An 18476-nucleotide genomic window follows, 5' to 3' on the forward strand; every position below is an offset into this window, starting at 1 on the left:
CATCTATCTCCTCCCTTCCAATTATCTAGTAAGTTCAAAGACTTTATTTTCATATTGTTGTATCTTCCTTTCTTTTTATAAAAAGAAGATGTGGTATAATTTCCAATGAGACACAAAATTAACAACTATATGTCACCGTACGACCTTCAACAATGAGCAAATCCCATACTGCATAGTCAGCATGTATTTTTGCTGATGAATTATCCCTTTAACAACCATCTTAGTAGTAATATGCTAAATCTTGTTGCATGGTTGAAACTCATGAGGTCTTCTTAACAAATCCAACAGTCCAGAATAGGGATATTCCCCCACTAACAAATCCATGGCCTATCTCTATAAATATATAGGAATACATTTCTAGAACAACATCGTTAGGTGAAGGGAACTATCTGCAGTAAAGGGGAAGTCTTCATTTAACTAAGTTGTGTGTCTTTTTAGAAAAAAAGTTATCTTACTATTAATAAATCTTCTGGTTCTACGTTAGTTTTGTTAGTATATACTCTTCAATGTACAAATATTTATAATACAATTTTAAACTTCATATTTAATTTACTAAACAGTTGGAGGTTTAGGTAGCTTTAAAACCAAGTTTAATCTATCTTTTTCTACACAGACAAGAGGCTGTCAGAGAGACAGCAAACAGGATTTTCCTGCAGAGGTCGAATTGTGAACAGTTGAGCAAGTATGGACCCATTAGGCTTAAAACAGCTTTTAATTTTGATTGTGATTGAATATTTGATACAGCATGTGTTTGTGACACAAAATAAATGTGGTCAAGAACTGAAAAAAAAAAGAAATTGAACATTTACCTTTTAATATGGTCAAATATCCAAAATCTAAATACATTGCAAGAATCAACATATCAAAGAACTCCAAGAATTCAATTGTTGATGAACTACTTCTTTGTTAAACCTGTTCTGTTCAAAGGAAAATAATGAAAATCGAAAATTAGATATAATTTAACCTAAGACTATTAAAGTAGATATGATGTTATATTCATTTTTAAATTATAATTAAATATTATTAATAGTTTTCAAATAAAGTTCACTCCATAGATTGACATGTTACAGATGTTGTGTGAAATCTAGATAAAAGATGAAAATCATTTTAAAACACTAAGTGTAATCCACATTTTTATATATAGATGATAGTTCTCAATATTTTTCTTTCATTTGTAGCAAATTAATATAGATATGCAACTTCTCTTTTTTTTTTTAACTTTTTAAATTATTGAAATAGATTATTAACTAATGAATTTGCAAATCGTGAACCCCAAACAGGATAAAGTAAAAATTAGAATTAACACACACAACAACAAAAAATATATATATGTCGTGTACAAGTTGCGATTTTGTACAGGTTATAACTTGTATAAAAATATTGTACATGTTATAACTTGTATAATGCAAAAATACAAGTTATAACATGTACAAAAGTACCTCATACATGTTATAACCTGTACAAAATATTGCTTAAAAATGGTTATAACTTGTACAAAATCGAAAAATAAGGATATTTTCTATTAAAGCAACAGATGATATTGACCTCAATAACATTTTCATAACTTTTTTATTATTCCTTCATGTAAGTGTGTTTTATATAGCAATTAGAAAATTAATTTATACAGAAAAGCACACAACTTTTTCAAACAATTTATCAAAGAAAACTTATCTTTTATATCTTCAAAATGTGTAATAATGAACAGTTGATTTCTAATTATATCCATATAACTCCTATATAGCTTTAATTCATCATCACTCAGAAAACAGAAAAATTATTAAATAAATATGTCACTCGAATTGTAATTGTCAGATAAGACATAAATTTTATACTTTATGTATAAAGTCAACAATTTCTGAACAAAGAGAAATAACTCAATGACAGTATAAATACCACTTTTGTATATGACAGCGGATGAAAACTTTTGCAACATTGAGAAGAACTAAAATCGCGAAAATTGAACTTGTTCATACAGTCGCAGGACACAACATATGCAAATTTGAAAACATTTCGTCAAAGGGTTTTCATATGTTATTGTAGAGACAGTATTTGGTAGCCGCCCGCACTTCTGCCTTCATCCCCAAATCAATAACCGGTTTTTACTTCGAAAAACCGGTTGAAAATGCATGAACCAAGTCAGGAATGTGACAGTTGTTATTTATTCGTTTGATGTGTTTCAGCTTTTGATTTTGCCACTTGATTAGAGATTTTCAGTATTTTTGTGATTTTACTTGGAAAATGGTAAATACATAATTCTCAGATTCTTACGACGAAATGTTAAGTTATGAAAACCAAGTGGAATATGATGACGATTTCTGGAAAATAAAAAAAAAACCTGGCCAAGGATGTTTGCAATTTTAAATAGAATCCTTAAAGGGGTTAATGACTTGTACAATGTATATTCGTAACTCTGAGCTGAATCAAAACCTGCAATACATCTAAGGTGTATGAAGACTGTCGGTCATACAGCGCTTCAAACAAATTTAAGATGAACGTAATTAGCATTAAGACAGATATTTGTAATCATATGGTAAAAACATTTTGAATATATAACACTGGATTATCTACGAGGCTGGCTTTGAATACTAGATTATAAACATGATAAAGACAATAACAAAAAATACATAAATGTTAAACATGTTTAGTTTATGATGTCACATCAAACAAAAATGCCTTTTCTTTCACGTTTGCTACTAACAACTTGTTAGTAATCAAGTCATAGTGCAAAACATTGGGCTCCTTAAGACCGTCTCTTGTAGATAATAATTGTCTATGCCGTTGTCCATCGGGGGAGATAACTACCACATTACAAGAATCACGTCCTATCACATAAACATTCCCACTATTGTCTACAGCTATACCAAGAGGATATTTCAGAACACTCAGATTCCTGAATTCCCATTTAATCTGTCCTTGCATATCTGTGCATGTGACTGTACTTTGGTCTCTGCCGGTATAGATTATTGTGTCATTGAATGTTTTTACATACGACCAATCTCTTAGTTTTGAATTTATGATTGTACTAGCAGAATCATCTGTTAAACTTATTTTCTTCAACCCTTGCGCTCTTGCACAGTATATCAAGTCCTTATTATATAGAGCTATTCCGTCATTACTTGAACCAACATTCAATGTTTTTTTAATGGTCTTTAGTTTTATATCTATTAAATGAATATCATGTGAGTAATAACCAGAGGTTACAGCTATAATATTATCGCCTATATATACAACATCAAAAGCATTTCCTGGTTTAACTTCAAAGTCTTTCGATCCACAAGGCTTGCAAACTGTAACATCGCCCCTGGGATGGTAACAGGTAAAGACCATTCTACCATCTGGAAGTATTGTACAACCCGTAACTTTATCACTATACGTATTGATGGACTGAACCAACGTTAATGTTATGTCATCTATAGACTTGGCTGGTACAGGAACTAACGACTGGGCGGCTTGTTTATCCTTCTGCCGTACAAAGGGAATAGCATTTGGTTTCATCACTTTAATAACTTCTCCAAATGTTTTAATATTGCTTGCAAATTTTTCCAAGGTTGTGTCGATCTTCAAAGAAAAATGATGATGGTTCAGACTTTTGTTAAAAGATTGTATCAATTCTTCCTTTGCAGCAATGTCACGTTCCATTTGTTTCAAAATAAGAAACGTCTGCAGTTCAGAAGCATGGTGCTTTATTTTCAAATGGTTGGATTGAAATTCTTTAATATCTTTCTCATTCTGCTCAACTGATATCAGGAATGTGTGAGTATCTTCATTTTCTTTATCAATAGCTAAATTAATTGCTTCAGTTAACATCTCCTGAAGTAAATCAAGATGATTGTTAATTTCCTCCCTTGTCTGAAGTATTTTTGTCTCAATTTTTTCTTTCTGTTCTTTTATGGACAGTAAATTTTCTTCACGATCTTTCTTGACTCTTTCAATGTACTCGACCATATCGATAAGGGTCAGCTCAATCTCCTGAAAAGCGGTGGATGATTTAACGTTTTTGATGACGTCATCAATATCAACAAACACCTTACAGTCATTGTGTTCATCGATAACACATTTCGCACAGCATGGACAGGCGTGTATTTTGCAAAATATTTGGTACTTTTGGTTATGTATTTTACAAGACTGTGCAACTTGTTGAACTTCAGTTGGTAAGTTTTGGTAATCATCAATAGGTACGGTGTCATGATCACGTGACGATTTGGAAATGCTGTGGTGTTCTTTACAGTCATCACAAAGTCCTTCGTCGCATTCAGAACACCACACCACTGATGGTTTGGTGACATGTCGAAAGTCACAGATACCACAGACTGACCAATTACTTGCCATTGTGCTAAAAGTAAATTCAAGTAGTGGAATGAACTTTTTATGGATTCTTATAAATTCTATATAACTTTTGGACTATTTAAAATCTCGGTCTAATTCTGAAATTAATTCTTACATACTTTTGATTTTTTAACCCTGTATGCTTACATTGCCCAAGTGAAATTTTAAAATTGGTTGTATAAGCATTGAACGACAAAAATATGTGACGTATAAAACTTTCTGACGTCAGCTGACACGCGAATCAATGAATGTGTTTGTAGATGAATGTTTTTGTGTCTTGTTAAATTGTTCCAATTAATTTTTTTTACATATGATGACCGCTTTACCCATATTTTGACTATTTAATTATTATGTCTTTTTAGTTCACACATCATTGTAAATATAACGGAATTTAATGAGACTGTCAACAAAGTGAGAGGTTTAGCGCTATAAAACCAGGTTTAATCCACCATTTTCTACATTTAAAAATGCCTGTACCAAATGAGGAATATGACAGTTCTTGTCCGTTCGTTTTTTATGTGTTTTGTCATTTATTTTTCCATGTGATTATGGACTTTCCGATTAGATTTTCCGCTGAGTTCAGTATTTTTGTGATTTTAGTTTTTCAATACAATTCCATATACTCGAATCTGTTACAACTATTTTGAATTACATGCAATCAAAATAAACCATATCTGTAAGGCATTGATATTTCAAATTATTCTCGTGACTTTTAATGCTCTGCAGGAAAACATGATAAGGTTTTAGTAATAGCACTTGCCCATTACACAAAAAAGTCAAGATATTGAATATCGATTCCATTCAACATACAAATAACTTCATTTATCTTATTTTAAAAGAAAGAAAACAGTAAGATAATAAATCAAATTATACTGCACTCGTTCTATTTGAGCAGTCAAAATGCGTTGACTGTATATTTCTATGTCATATACAGTCACTGACCTGATATCACTTTTCCTCATGAATATTGAAATAGAAATTGCCGAAATTGTAATTAATTATTCATACGACCTATTCAACCTGTTCTTGTTTCCAATGTATACAACGACTCAAACTTATTTCTTTTACAATTTTTAGAACAAAAAAATATTTCCCTTAAATCATTATGTTTTATGCTTATTGTTGATATTTTAGTTCATTCTCAAACAATAATTTCTTCACCATCGATAAAGGATTTCATTAGGAAATGTACATTTCATTGTGGTGTATATTTCTCCGCCCGCATGATATGAGGCCTTTTTATACAAGGGGGAGTTTTTCAATATTTAAACTAAATAATAAAATTAACACATTAAATAACAATTGAAAATGTTCATTAGATTGCAGTATAAAGACAATAATAGTGCATTGACTTGACATATCAACGATATAAGGATTCGGCACAAAACGGGGAAAATGCTCGGCATAGACTCGCCTTCCCCGTTTCTAAGCCTAATCCTTATATCGTTCATATGTCAAATCAATGCACTATTATTGTCTATATATACATTATTTAAACAACAAAACACAAACAAGTCTATTTTTTTACATTGTATTTTGTTTTATGGATTGAATTTATTAAATTAAAGTTATCCTATGCTTGTATCAAATCATACAATATTGCATCCCTTATATAACTTAATCTAAAAGGATTTTGTAAAATGCAAAACAACCAATCATTTTTCTTTTTAGAAAATTCTAGATGTAAAAGTTTTAAAACTTAATCCAGATTGGTATTGTTTTTGTGTGACTTTGTTGACTGTGTTGTGGATTATATATTTGTTTTAAATCAAACATAGGCAAAACTGATTATCGGTGAAAGTCTTGACAACTGATATTAACTGATGTGATAGTTAAAAGATCATTTCTTTCGTTACTATTTATGAATTTTTTTAGGAGCACTTGACTCCAAACTAAATTGACTATTATTGTCAATTTTCCTACTGATGGTCGGTGGTTCTCATCGAGTCTCCAGCTGCCTTCACCAATAAAACCTGACCGCCAAAAATAACACAATAGTGTTGAAAATGGCGTTAAACACCGATCAATCAATATCTGAAGCTTAACCATCAATTTGAAAGAGTAGGATTTTCTGCATTCGTATCGGAAAATAAATACTTTCAGTAATTGCAAAAATTATTTGAATCGTTTGATATTGTGTTTTAATGAATTGTTGTACCAGGTGCGCTTCCCCTTCAAAGAACCCTACATATATATTTAATGTATCTTGAAACAAGTTTTTAATAGAGTACCCTTTCATCAATAAAATAAATACATAGAGCATTCAGAAAATTAGTTTTTACAAAATAACAAACCAACCAACCACAAAATATTTGAAACAATTAACCTAAGATTATAATAGTGTCATAAGAATTATGTAAGACGTTTACAATATTCTTTGTAATATGACAACAGATGAAAATTATTTAAATACACTTAGTATAAACTTTATGTTTCTTAGATAATTTCTGTCCAAAGGAAAATAACTCTATCACATTAAAAGTACCACTTTTGGATATAATAAAGGGCGATAACTCAACAATGCGAACATCTAGATTCGTGAAAATCTAACTTGACCTTCATTTATTCACAGGAAACACATTTCTTAATTTTTGTGTTATTGAATGGACAGTGTTTGGACGAAGGCATCCCGACCATCCGCCCGCCGTTCATCCTCAAATCAATAACCGAATATTTCTTCGAAAATCTGGTTAGAAAGGTATACATGTTTTTGCAGTGTTAGATAAAGTTAAACGTTATCATGTGTATAAACCCACGTGTTTTGCTGATATTTCCACTGTCGTTACTGGAGTCTTTTACTTCAATTCAACTCAGAATAAACCTATAAGATAAGTAATATGCTTTCAATGCATATTTTTTTTCACCTGTCCTAAGTCAGGAATCTGGTGTACAGTAGTTGTCGTTTGTTTATATAATATATACGTGTTTCTCGTTTCTCGTTTTGTTTATATAGATTAGACCGTTGGTTTTCCCGTTTGAATGGTTTTACATTTTAGTAATTTTGGGGCCCTTTATAGCTTGTTGTTCGGTGTGAGCCAAGGCTCCGTGTTGAAGGCCGTACTTTAACCTATAATGGTTTACTTTTTAAATTATTATTTGGATGGAGAGTTGGCACTCACACCACATCTTCCTATATCTATGTAAACGATAAAGATTTGCTTCTCCCCACAAATATTTGTGAATACTGTTTCGAAATAAATGAATATTAGACCGTTGGTTTTCCCGTTTGAATGGTTTTACACTAGTAATTTTGGGGCCCTTTATAGCTTGTTGTTCGGTGTGAGCCAAGGCTCCGTGTTGAAGGCCGTACTTTAACCTATAATGGTTTAATTTTTAAATTGTTATTTGGATGGAGAGTTGTCTCATTGGCACTCACACCACATCTTCCTATATCTATCAGCTTGAAATACTAATTCATATGAAAAACAATTAGAGACAATTGCAATACAATAAGGTCAGATCAAGATATTCTCTCATTGATACTTCTATATGTTCAAAGGATATCTTTTTATGTGACGCTTCCCCGTTAAACAATATGTCCTCATGAGTTTATGCAACTATTTTTCGTTATCCTTTGTTATGATAATTCATTGTTTTGTAAGTTTGGGATACCAAAATCTGCAAATTTGGAAAAAGAATTGCAAGTTATTGGTTACAGTGTCTATTTATAAGAGGAAAAGAAAACGGAGTGATTAATTGCATTATCCAAAATTTAAAAAAAATATCAAATAATTGTGTTGTTCACAATGAATTGTTTAACTTAACCTTTAATGGGAAGATAACTCCTTCAGAATTTTTTTTTATACTCGACTGATATGGAAAAAAAAAGTTCGATGACACTTTTTTTTCTTTTTACATCCTTGAAACATATAATAAAAAACCTATCTTTTCATATTTTTTTTTCAAATTCCATCTGATCAATTCAATTGTAAGCACAAAATATTTTTTTTTCATGAGCAATTTAAGCAAATTGGTAAATTTTCAACGACTATTAGCTTGAAAAAAATCACAGCGACCCCTACTTTTTATTATATTTTTGAAAAAAGCGTAGTAAAATCTTCATTTTGGCAGTGTTTAAAAAAAATCTATTTGAAGAAATATATACCGACAAGTATGTGAGCTTTGCTAGAATATGTACTACATACATTCAGTTTGCACAAAGACTATTTCGAAATATTTCATTCAATATTTATTTCCGCAGCAGTGTTTGAATCTGATATTGAAAAAAACTCCTTTTTATAATTATTTAAATGAAATAAAATGGTAACGATTAATCTGAACTGGGGCAAGTCTCTACAAAGAATGCATTGCCAGTGATGCTTTTGTCTGAGGCTAACGTTAACAAAAATGATAAGGCAAAACCCATTACAACATTTGAAAGCTAATAAGATAAAAAAAAAAAAATACACACCAAACGACTTAAAACTGACGGTAGGAAACCAGAACCACAGCAAAATTGAAATATCGTCCTTAATTTGATTGCCATTGTATTTTGATCTCAGCAGGGTAAACAGTATGTCCGTACTTTTATTATATAGTATATCACTTGGTTAAACATCGTTGTTGTATAAGATCACGAAAGTAGGCACAAAAAATATAAATAAACCTGGCTATAGTACACATATTATCAAATAGGCTGCTACGATTTGTTTGATTTAAGATTAACATAACTTATAACTTCTTAAGGGCAAAAAAAATTGTCATCTTTAAAAAAATGATTCATTAATAACATTAAACATGTTAAACTTGAAAAAAAAACCAGTAGATTGCGAACAAGAAATTGTGAGAATATTGTCCTTTATACAATATTTGTAAAAATTATATAGTCATCCTAGTAAACAGGCAATCAGTATTTTCGTTTTACTTGTAAAAGTCACTGTATCTAACAAGTTTAAAAACGAAAGTAGTTTACACTAAATAAAGATAAACATGAAAATAGTACACATACATAATAGTGAACAAAGTTGAAGAAATATATTGAATAGTAAATGCTCAAATAATACAAGGAACATGTAAAGATAAACATGAAAATAGTACACATACATAATAGTGGATTGTGTCCTTAAGCATGTTAAGTTTAACATTGTTCATTTCTTGCACAATGTGCCAAAATACCTTTCATTTTTTCAAATATTACCTTTAAAGGGAATTCATACATACATGTACCCTGATAAAATGGTAATTTGCTTACCGGAAAAGGTGTTATTATCCCAGCATACAACATTAGTTCAAATCAAAATGATATATATATAAATCTATAATTGGCGGCAATTTTTGAATTGGTTTAGTGGCAAAACACAAAATCTTGTACAATATGATTTTTTTAACTTCGAGGGGCGTATGTATTCTTCTTAAAAAATATTATGATCCCAAATTTGATTGAAACAAATAATAAATTGTTTAAACATATCAATGTTATCCATTTTCCCCCATACCTTAAAGTCATATGAAACGAGTGAGTGGTGAATAATATTTTTTATCCAATTTTTGAACCAATGCATGTATATATCATAAACTTAGTCCTCTGTGCACGATTTTATCATTATTTTCGCAAATATATCATATAATCATCAATTTTTTTCTCTGTGTTTGTTATGATTTAACTGATATGGCTGCTCATTATTTGCCGTGTTTTGAAGCCGAGTTTTACCGATTGTCACCTTATAGTAAACAAATCACAAAAAGCATGGGTATTTAGCACGTGTTTAACATATACAATCAGGTAATTGTTTATTTTAATGACAGATTCATGCGTATTGCGATCACCGGATTTTTACGAGGAGGGTTACGCTCGGGTCACTATGCATACGGAAAATATGTTGGCGAATTGCTTCCTGGAAGCAAGCAATTGAAAATAAGTAAACTTCTTCTAAATGTGAACAAATTAAAGAATTTCCCCAAGAAAAAAAGTATATGTACATTAGTTGTATAATAAAAACTATCCATTTAGATATAAAAAAAAACATGTGCATATTTTTTTTTAATCTGAAGTTTTTTATGACTTTAAGTGAAAAATTTTGAAAAAAATATTTGATTAATAGCGTAGAAAACTAAAAAATGTTTTGACTTGGACAGTAAACCATAACACAAGGTAGGCATTAGAATGCTTTTCTAGGTTAGATACACTTAAATCGTTTATATAATAGATAGATCGTAACTATAAAAACAACAAACATCTTAGATATTTTTATCATGCAAAGTTCTAAATTTCTGTCCATGATTTGGCTCTACTTTTTGTTTTAGGTAGTTTGTTCTAGGTGTTATTTATAAGTTTTAGATTTTTAAATGTTCGGCCTCATTCATCACTGACGAGACATAAACTGATGAAATGCGCATGTAGTGCCAACAACAAGTACCGTCATTGTTATTTTCTTCACTACTTAAACCGTTGTTCGTACAAGTCCTACGACTACGGGAGTTATTTTTTTGTCAAAAGAAAAAAGTAACGAATAACTAATAAAACATCTGAAAAAATTTCCAACAAAAGGGGCATTTTCAGAACAGTCTGGAGGGGAACTTAGAAAATAATTTGTTACCATATCTTATCTAATCTTTTTTCACTTTAACGTGTATACATATGTATAGTATGTTTATGTTTACCATACTGAGTTGAATTGATCAAAAATGTATTTTCTTCCTTGTGTATTGTTTTATATTAAATGTCCAATGATAAAATTTGAACATCTTTGGCCTTGCCGAAACAGTGTCGAAATCTAAAATTGTTGAATACTTCAATTTTTCACCACAACATTCTACACACTTTTAAGGCAACATAATATTGCATTTATATTGTTCTTGATCACTATTCCATTTAACAAACCAATGATCTTAACTTTTTCACATTTTATCTTACAAATATAACAAAAAGAAGATAAACAAAGACTGAAAAGATGGATATCCATGCTGCATATTTGTTTATCCAAGGAAAAGAACTTAATTCTTCATTTTCTCTTTTAATCAAATAATTCACAATCTATCACAAAGAAACTGACATTCAAAACACAAAACTGTTGTCTGGTCAGTTTGATCTTATTCTAAATCAAATAGAACAACATTGTATGCATCATCATTGGGACTCTTCATATTACATGGGTTAGTTTTATTTCTGTTTCTGTATATTTCGAGTGTTTATTTGCTGCAGTTTACAATCTTAGAGACATTTTGGACTAAAATGTATGAACACTATGTTCATGTTATTTGCAACAGTAAGATCGTTTAACCAAGGGAAACACAACTATAAGAGGAAAACAACGAAATAATAGAATACAGAAGTGCAACAAAAATAACAACATCAATGCAACATTCATAGAAACAAACTATCAAATAGCGACTGCCTTATTCCTAGCTTGGTACAGAATATTTTCAGAAAACATTTAGGATATGTGATAGAAACGAATCATTATAGAACACGACAAATACAGTTATCTATAGAAGACAGTTAGCTACATAAACATTTATGTCTGACTCTGAAGCATATAAGGTCAAAATTTTGTTCGAAATAATAGATACTAGAATGGATATATTAATAACCCTAATTCAAATGACTTTATAGTTAAAAAGGTCAACATTTTACGATAAAACAATAAGTGTTAGTATATATCTTCCTTATTTTAACTATTTTTTATCGATAGAAAATAAAAGTTAAGACTAAATATTAATATAGGAATACAATTAATGAATAGTAGAAAGGATCTAAAACCAGCACTATCTTAAAGGGGATATACATAGAATCAAGTGCAAAATATGAAGGAAGATATTTGTTATTAACGTTTGTAGTTAAAGAATAGGAGCAAAAATAGTGTTTACGTGGTGTTAACGTTTAAGGTTGTTTTCTGTCTCTACCCTTGCTGCATACTTATCTATCAATTACTTTATGAAAAATAATTGTTCCTACTAAATTTATGTGAGGTTATGTAACACATGTACTTATAGTACATCTCTGAAATACAAGACGTCATATTTCTTTTACATGTATTTCACTCGGTCATGTAAGTGGTGAAAACCTAGGAAGATGGTTACAGGTTAGGAAAGTTGAATAATAAGAATTCGTCGAATGAATGGTTTAAATTAACTTTGCAGACATCGTTTTTCTAAATAAAAAAAAAGAAGATACATTCATTGCTGTGTTTATAAAATTACATTTTTTTAATATAATTTTAGTAAACAATTGCTCAATCAAGTCTGATTGTTTTACAAAGTTTTTCCTCAAATTCTATTAAAATTTTTCAAACATTCGATATGATAGTATTGGGTTTATTCAGTTAAATATATTATTTGGGTTTTGACTGTGCTAATTATGCAATGGATACACACAATATATAAATCTATCCACATTTCAATTCTCATTCATCTTTAAATTATCATATTTGGGTATATGTTAAAATACAAATTGTCATTTCTGTACTCCCTCATTTGTTGACGAGATTCACTGTTAACATCGTAATATCGGTGAATTGTGTAATCGTCTTTCTTTCCTAAAACAATCTATTTGGTTTAACAACCTTTGACAAATGGTAGTAGCTTTTACTAAATTATAATCCTGGTACCTTTGATAACTTTTAACTATGATATGAATCAATATTGTTTATATCGCAAGCAATTTAAGAAAAATGCTATAGCGTTCACAAGGTGTTATTTCACAGATATCAGCAAGAAATTGGTTAATGCAAATACTGTCTAAAATAAAATCGTTGTAGACTTTGAGATATATGGTCTGAGTATATGAGCATTCACTATTTATTATTAAAATACAAATATACAGTTATCAGGTCTTTCGAGGAAACATTGTCAGTAAGGGACGACATCAAAATATCAATGAAGGATAAAAAACTTAATTCTTATATTTTGGGGGTGGGTCAAAATTGCTTCAAGTTTTGTTTAAATGACATCGATTTTATATATATACTTATTGATCAATCATTTCCCCCCCCCCAAATTAAGTTAAGAGGAGGGTGAGGGGGGGATTGCATTAAGTTTTATTTATATCCTAAATTGTATTTTTGATGTCGTCCCTAAATTCTGAATTGCTATATCTATTGGCGACCTTTAAATGAGGACAAACACAGTCTTCAGACTCGACAAATTTTTGGATATATTGTATTAATATACGGTTGTTTTTCACCAACTTGTGTTTAGGTTTATGCTTTATGTTCTGTATTAGGCAAATAAACCAGACCTACCTTCTTATCTACACACAGAACTTAATGGTTCCTTTAAAAATGTCCTGTACCAAGTCAGGAATATGACTATTGTTATATTATAGTTCGTTTCTGTGTGTGTTACATTTTAACTTTGTGTTTCCGTTGTGTCGTTTGTTTTCTCTTATTTTTTAGTGTGAATTTACATTACTATAAGACGTGTCACGGTACTTATCTATCCCAAATTCATGTATTTGGTTTTGATGTAATATTTGTTATTCTCAGAGGATTTTGACTAATGCTCAGTCCGTTTCTGTGTGTGTTACATTTTAATATTGTGTCGTTGTTCTCCTCTTATATTTAATGCGTTTCCCTCAGTTTTAGTTTGTTACCCCGATTTAGTTTTTTGTCCATGCATTTATGAGTTTTGAACAGCGGTATACTACTGTTGCCTTTATTCATATCTTGATTTAAATAAGAAGACCAAATTTGTACATGTTACCATTAAAGTGAGGCGAAAGATATCAAATGAGCATTCTAACTAAAATTGTCGAAAAAGAACTGAATGCCAAGGCGAAAAACGAAAACCGACGCAAAGACACAACGCAAATAGAAAACTAAAGACTGAGCAACACGGAACCCCTCGAAAAACCAGTAGGGAACTGAAGTGTACCAGAAGACCAATATTGCCAATATTCAGGAGTATGCAATTAAATAAGTGATTATCGGTGATATTTACTCTATCAATTTTTTTTTATGACTACACATATTTTTGTGAATTTGCAGAAGGGTGAACCATTGTTTTAATCAATTTCGAATTTTTTCCGTTACCCCGATAACGAAGGCTATTAAGAAAAAGTAAAATATAAATTCTTCACATGAAAGTTCACATTTCTAAAAGTTTTCAAAAGGTTTTCTTATCGCAGGCATATATAACCTTAGCCGTATTTGTCCCAATTGTTTTGGAATTTTTGGTCCTCAATTTTTTTCAACTTTGTACTTATTTAGGTTTATAATTATTTTGATCGGAGCGTAACAAATTAGTCTTACGTAGACAAAACGCGCGTCTGGTGTATTAAATTATAATTCTAGTACCTTAATCAACTATTTACACTACTGGGTCGATGCAACTGCTAGTGAACGTTTCGTCCCCTAGGGTATCACCAGATCAGTTGTCAGTATTTTGGGGTTGACATGAATATCAATTATCTTTATAAATTTTCTGTTTGAAAAACTTAGTATTTTCTTATCCCAGGCGTAAATTACCTTAGCCGTATTTCGCTCAATTATTTTGGAATTTTGGGTCCTCAATGCTCTTTAACTTTGTACTTGTTTGGCTTTATAACTATTTTGATCAGAGCGTCACTGACGAGTCTTGCGTAGACGAAACACGCGTCTGGAGTATTAAATTTTAATGCTGGTACCTTTGACAACTATTTGTGAATTATGCAATTGTTTGTATTTTTGGTTGTTTCTATGGTTCCTTTTTTTTTCTTTCAAAAAATCCAACGACAGCTGCAACATTCACTGATGACATGTTACATAACCACTATGATTCAGTTGGTTTGAGTATTCTGTAAGAAATAAAATTTAAATGTGTTTTCGCATTGGGTGAATGGTTATCATAAATATTGTCAGTACCTCAACACATCAAAGGCAACAGTAGCGTTTATTAATGCTTGTTCTTGTAAAGAGAAAATATAATTTTGTTTTCTTTTTACATTTTTACAGTTTCTATGGGAAACTTACACATTGCGATGTTAGAGAAACAATACTACATGGTGATTAGCATTATAGCATAGTTGGTCAATTCAATTCCAAGAACAAGAACAAGTCCGAACTAGAAAAGTGGGGGAAAATAATGATGAAAGTTGACATAAACTAATAGTATCATTGCAAGCATTTCAGAGTATTTGGGGCATTTAAAACATTTACACATTCATATATGTTTCCTTAGCAAAAACGACCAATTTGAAAATTCCAAATACAAAAGTTGCATCTACATGTGCATATCATTTAACAAGGATGATATTGTGGCAAATCATAAGTCTTTCTTCGCTTCAATGAACAATACAATAAATAGACAGAAAATAGGAGTACTAACCTTAATTGGTTGTATTTGACACCTGCAGTTGAAGTCATAAAACTCTGTTCAGTGCTCGGAGCACAAAAATCATGCTCAAAACATGAAATTCAGTATTTTAATTGGTTGAATCTCGAGTCTGAGTACAAAAACCGTGCTCGAATGTTTTATGACAGTTAGGCCTAATCGTTACAAAAATTTATACAAACAATTATACATTACCAGCTTATCTGCATGTTTGACTAAGTGTTGTCCTTTAGATAGAGAAAAATATATGTCCTAAGTGAAAGAGGATCTTCAAAAATACTATGCAACTGTTTACTCGTGTAGCGGTATTAACCATAAGCAGATTCTACCAAACTTCTGGAAATTTTTAAATCTAAAGGACAAACGAGACGATTAATAATTTGAAATTATCGATTCTCCCACCTTTGTAGTAATATACTAACTTCATCTGAAGATAACATATACATTTCCCAAATTATTCGCTTGCAGCTACTACGCAGACTTTTTTTAATGTAACCATGGCCAGAGTCTGAGCAGAAAGTTAATAAACCAGGGATATGTCAAAGAACGTTTCGTTTTTTTTTTAACTGAAAAAAATATCATCGGAAGGTACCAAGACCTTGTTGTTAAATATTCTTTATCAATTAAACAAATAATACACAGTGATAAATTGATTCTGGATACTTACGTGGTTTATAATCTTATTATATACCTATATGGAGTTATTTTCTTTCAGAACGTCAGGTCATTCTTTTTCAGAATCTACCCGGACGATACCATGTTTCAAAGGTATATGCTCCAAGGCATAAACTAATTACCTGTGTAAGGTCATTATTTTCCTTGATAAACATGCAATCTATGATTTACTTCAAAATTTTATTCGTCTAATAGTTTTTTGTTGCCGATTTGGAAATTTATTTTCTAAAGTTCAACGGATGATAGATGTAAAAGAAACCGTCATTGTAGACCCGCAATTTAATTTTAGAAACAAATAACGTGAAGTTTTGTTGATTTATCGCTATAATAAAGAAACATTATCATATAGGTCAGATGAATTTTAATGTAGACTTTCATAAAATAAATCCAGATTTAACATATTCGTGTGTAAGATTTTGAAAATCTTATAATCCTGGTACCTTTGATGACTATTATTGAGTCAAACTGAATAGGTTGATTGCTTAACGTCCAGTGGCAAATATTTCATGCACGTTCAGAACGATACACACTGAATAGGATCTCATACTGTAACCTACATGTATTTATATTCGTCTTCGTGTCAGTTCATAACTTTTTAAAATTTATGTATACCTTTTACTCTATCAAATGATCAACTAATAAAATAATCTTATATTCTATTGAATAAAATTAACGTAACTCACAAAAGGGTCGGGTGCGGAGGGTATATAATTTTATCCTGATTATCTTTTAATAAAATGTATTGCTATTCGAAAAACAATCTTTCTGAATTTTTCATTCGATTCATGTAAAATGGTTAAATGAATAACAACTGTCCTTTCTCGCGATAGAAATAACATAACAAAACGAAAAATAAAATAAAATATCCCCTCCCCCTTTTCTGCTAAGTGGTACAATAAATAACTTACAATGTGTCTTGTATTTGTCATACACCGTTATTGAATTGTAACAATTCGTTTGTGCCTTACTTCATGCAGTTACAGTTATATTTTTATTGTGTATGGATAACAATTTTTAAAAGGTTTATATCTAAATTATATAGTGAGTTTTATTTCACATTTTAAATGAGCCGCAGGGCGTATTAAAACCTGACCGCATTAGAAAGGAATATCCCACTTTATTGTTGTCGGTAAAAGAGGATACTAATTTTACAAATCTTTATAAAATTAATATTTTTTGACGGTATATAAGTCAGATAATGCATATTTTAAGGTTTTTCTTGTCGTAGAACACACCTCGGGGTGTCAGGATTGTTCAAAGAAAGACCTCCCTCCGGTCGGTCTTTCATTTGATCAATCCTGACACCCCTCGGTGTGTTCTACGACAAGAAAAACCTTAAAATATGCATTATCTATAACATAACGTGTTATAGTATTTTTTTATTTATTTTTTAATATTAATAACATCTACGTCTATTTCTGGGGATATCCTTTTACTGGCTTGGTTCTTATACACCCAGTCACTGTTTTATTGTGCTATGGTAATATTTTGTATTCTTGTCTTTCTTTTTTGCTTATGTTTTTGGCTATATGCCTTTTTGTGTTTCTTACTTATATATTTGTTAGTTTTTGTAGAGATTAAGATTGTTACCCATGTTGAGCTAGTGTTGTCTTATATTTTTACCTATTATGTCTGTTTGGTTGTTTTACACACCGTTGTTTTTTTTTATTGATTGTTGGTTGCTTTACGCCGCACCGTTGTCAATATGATCGAATTTAATGCGACTGTCATACAATTGAAACGTTTAAACCAGGTTTAATTCAAAATTTTCTACATAATAAAATGTACCAGTCAGGAATATGACAGTTATCCAATTGTTTGATGTGTTTAAGCTTTCAATGTTGCCAATTGATTAGGGACTTTCCTTTTTGAATATTCCACGGAGTTCGGTATTTTTGTTATATTTAGAGTCTTTATATGTAAATACTGTATATCCAGTGATTCTCAAATCTTCCAAAACCTGTATATATGTAACATCTACGTTGAATAAACATTTAATGATCTTAAGTTCAGCCATTCTGGAATTTTTCACAAACAAAACTTAAATTCTATTTTTCACCTTTTAAAGATTCCATAGTCTATTTTCACATTTGCTTATGATGCTTCGCTTTATCCTAGAAGGAAAGAAACGGGTTAAATGCAATAATATACGGCTTCAAATGATGTTGTTGTTAATGATATCGAATAATGAACCGAAGAGAGAGAGAGAAGTTTTAATTGTAAACATG

The 18476-nt window shown here is 30.6% G+C and overlaps 1 protein-coding gene across 1 annotated transcript; it reads right to left on the minus strand.

The window, feature by feature from the left end:
• Nucleotides 1-1736: 1736 nt before the first annotated feature.
• LOC134701594 (uncharacterized) lies at nt 1737-7153 on the minus strand. The gene is made up of 2 exons (XM_063562735.1): nt 7083-7153; nt 1737-4333 (listed from the first exon to the last, which is right to left on the minus strand). The coding sequence occupies exon 2, from the start codon at nt 4327-4329 to the stop codon at nt 2647-2649; it is 1683 nt and encodes a 560-aa protein (XP_063418805.1). The 5' UTR covers nt 4330-4333; nt 7083-7153; the 3' UTR covers nt 1737-2646.
• Nucleotides 7154-18476: the final 11323 nt, after the last annotated feature.

Source organism: Mytilus trossulus, unplaced genomic scaffold, assembly GCF_036588685.1.
Source record: "Mytilus trossulus isolate FHL-02 unplaced genomic scaffold, PNRI_Mtr1.1.1.hap1 h1tg000247l__unscaffolded, whole genome shotgun sequence".
NCBI lineage: Eukaryota > Metazoa > Mollusca > Bivalvia > Mytilida > Mytilidae > Mytilus > Mytilus trossulus.

Coding starts and splice junctions, on each gene's coding strand:
- LOC134701594 (XM_063562735.1), bottom strand. CDS start 4,329: ATGGCAAGTAATTGGTCAGTCTGTGGTATCTGTGACTTTCGACATGTC.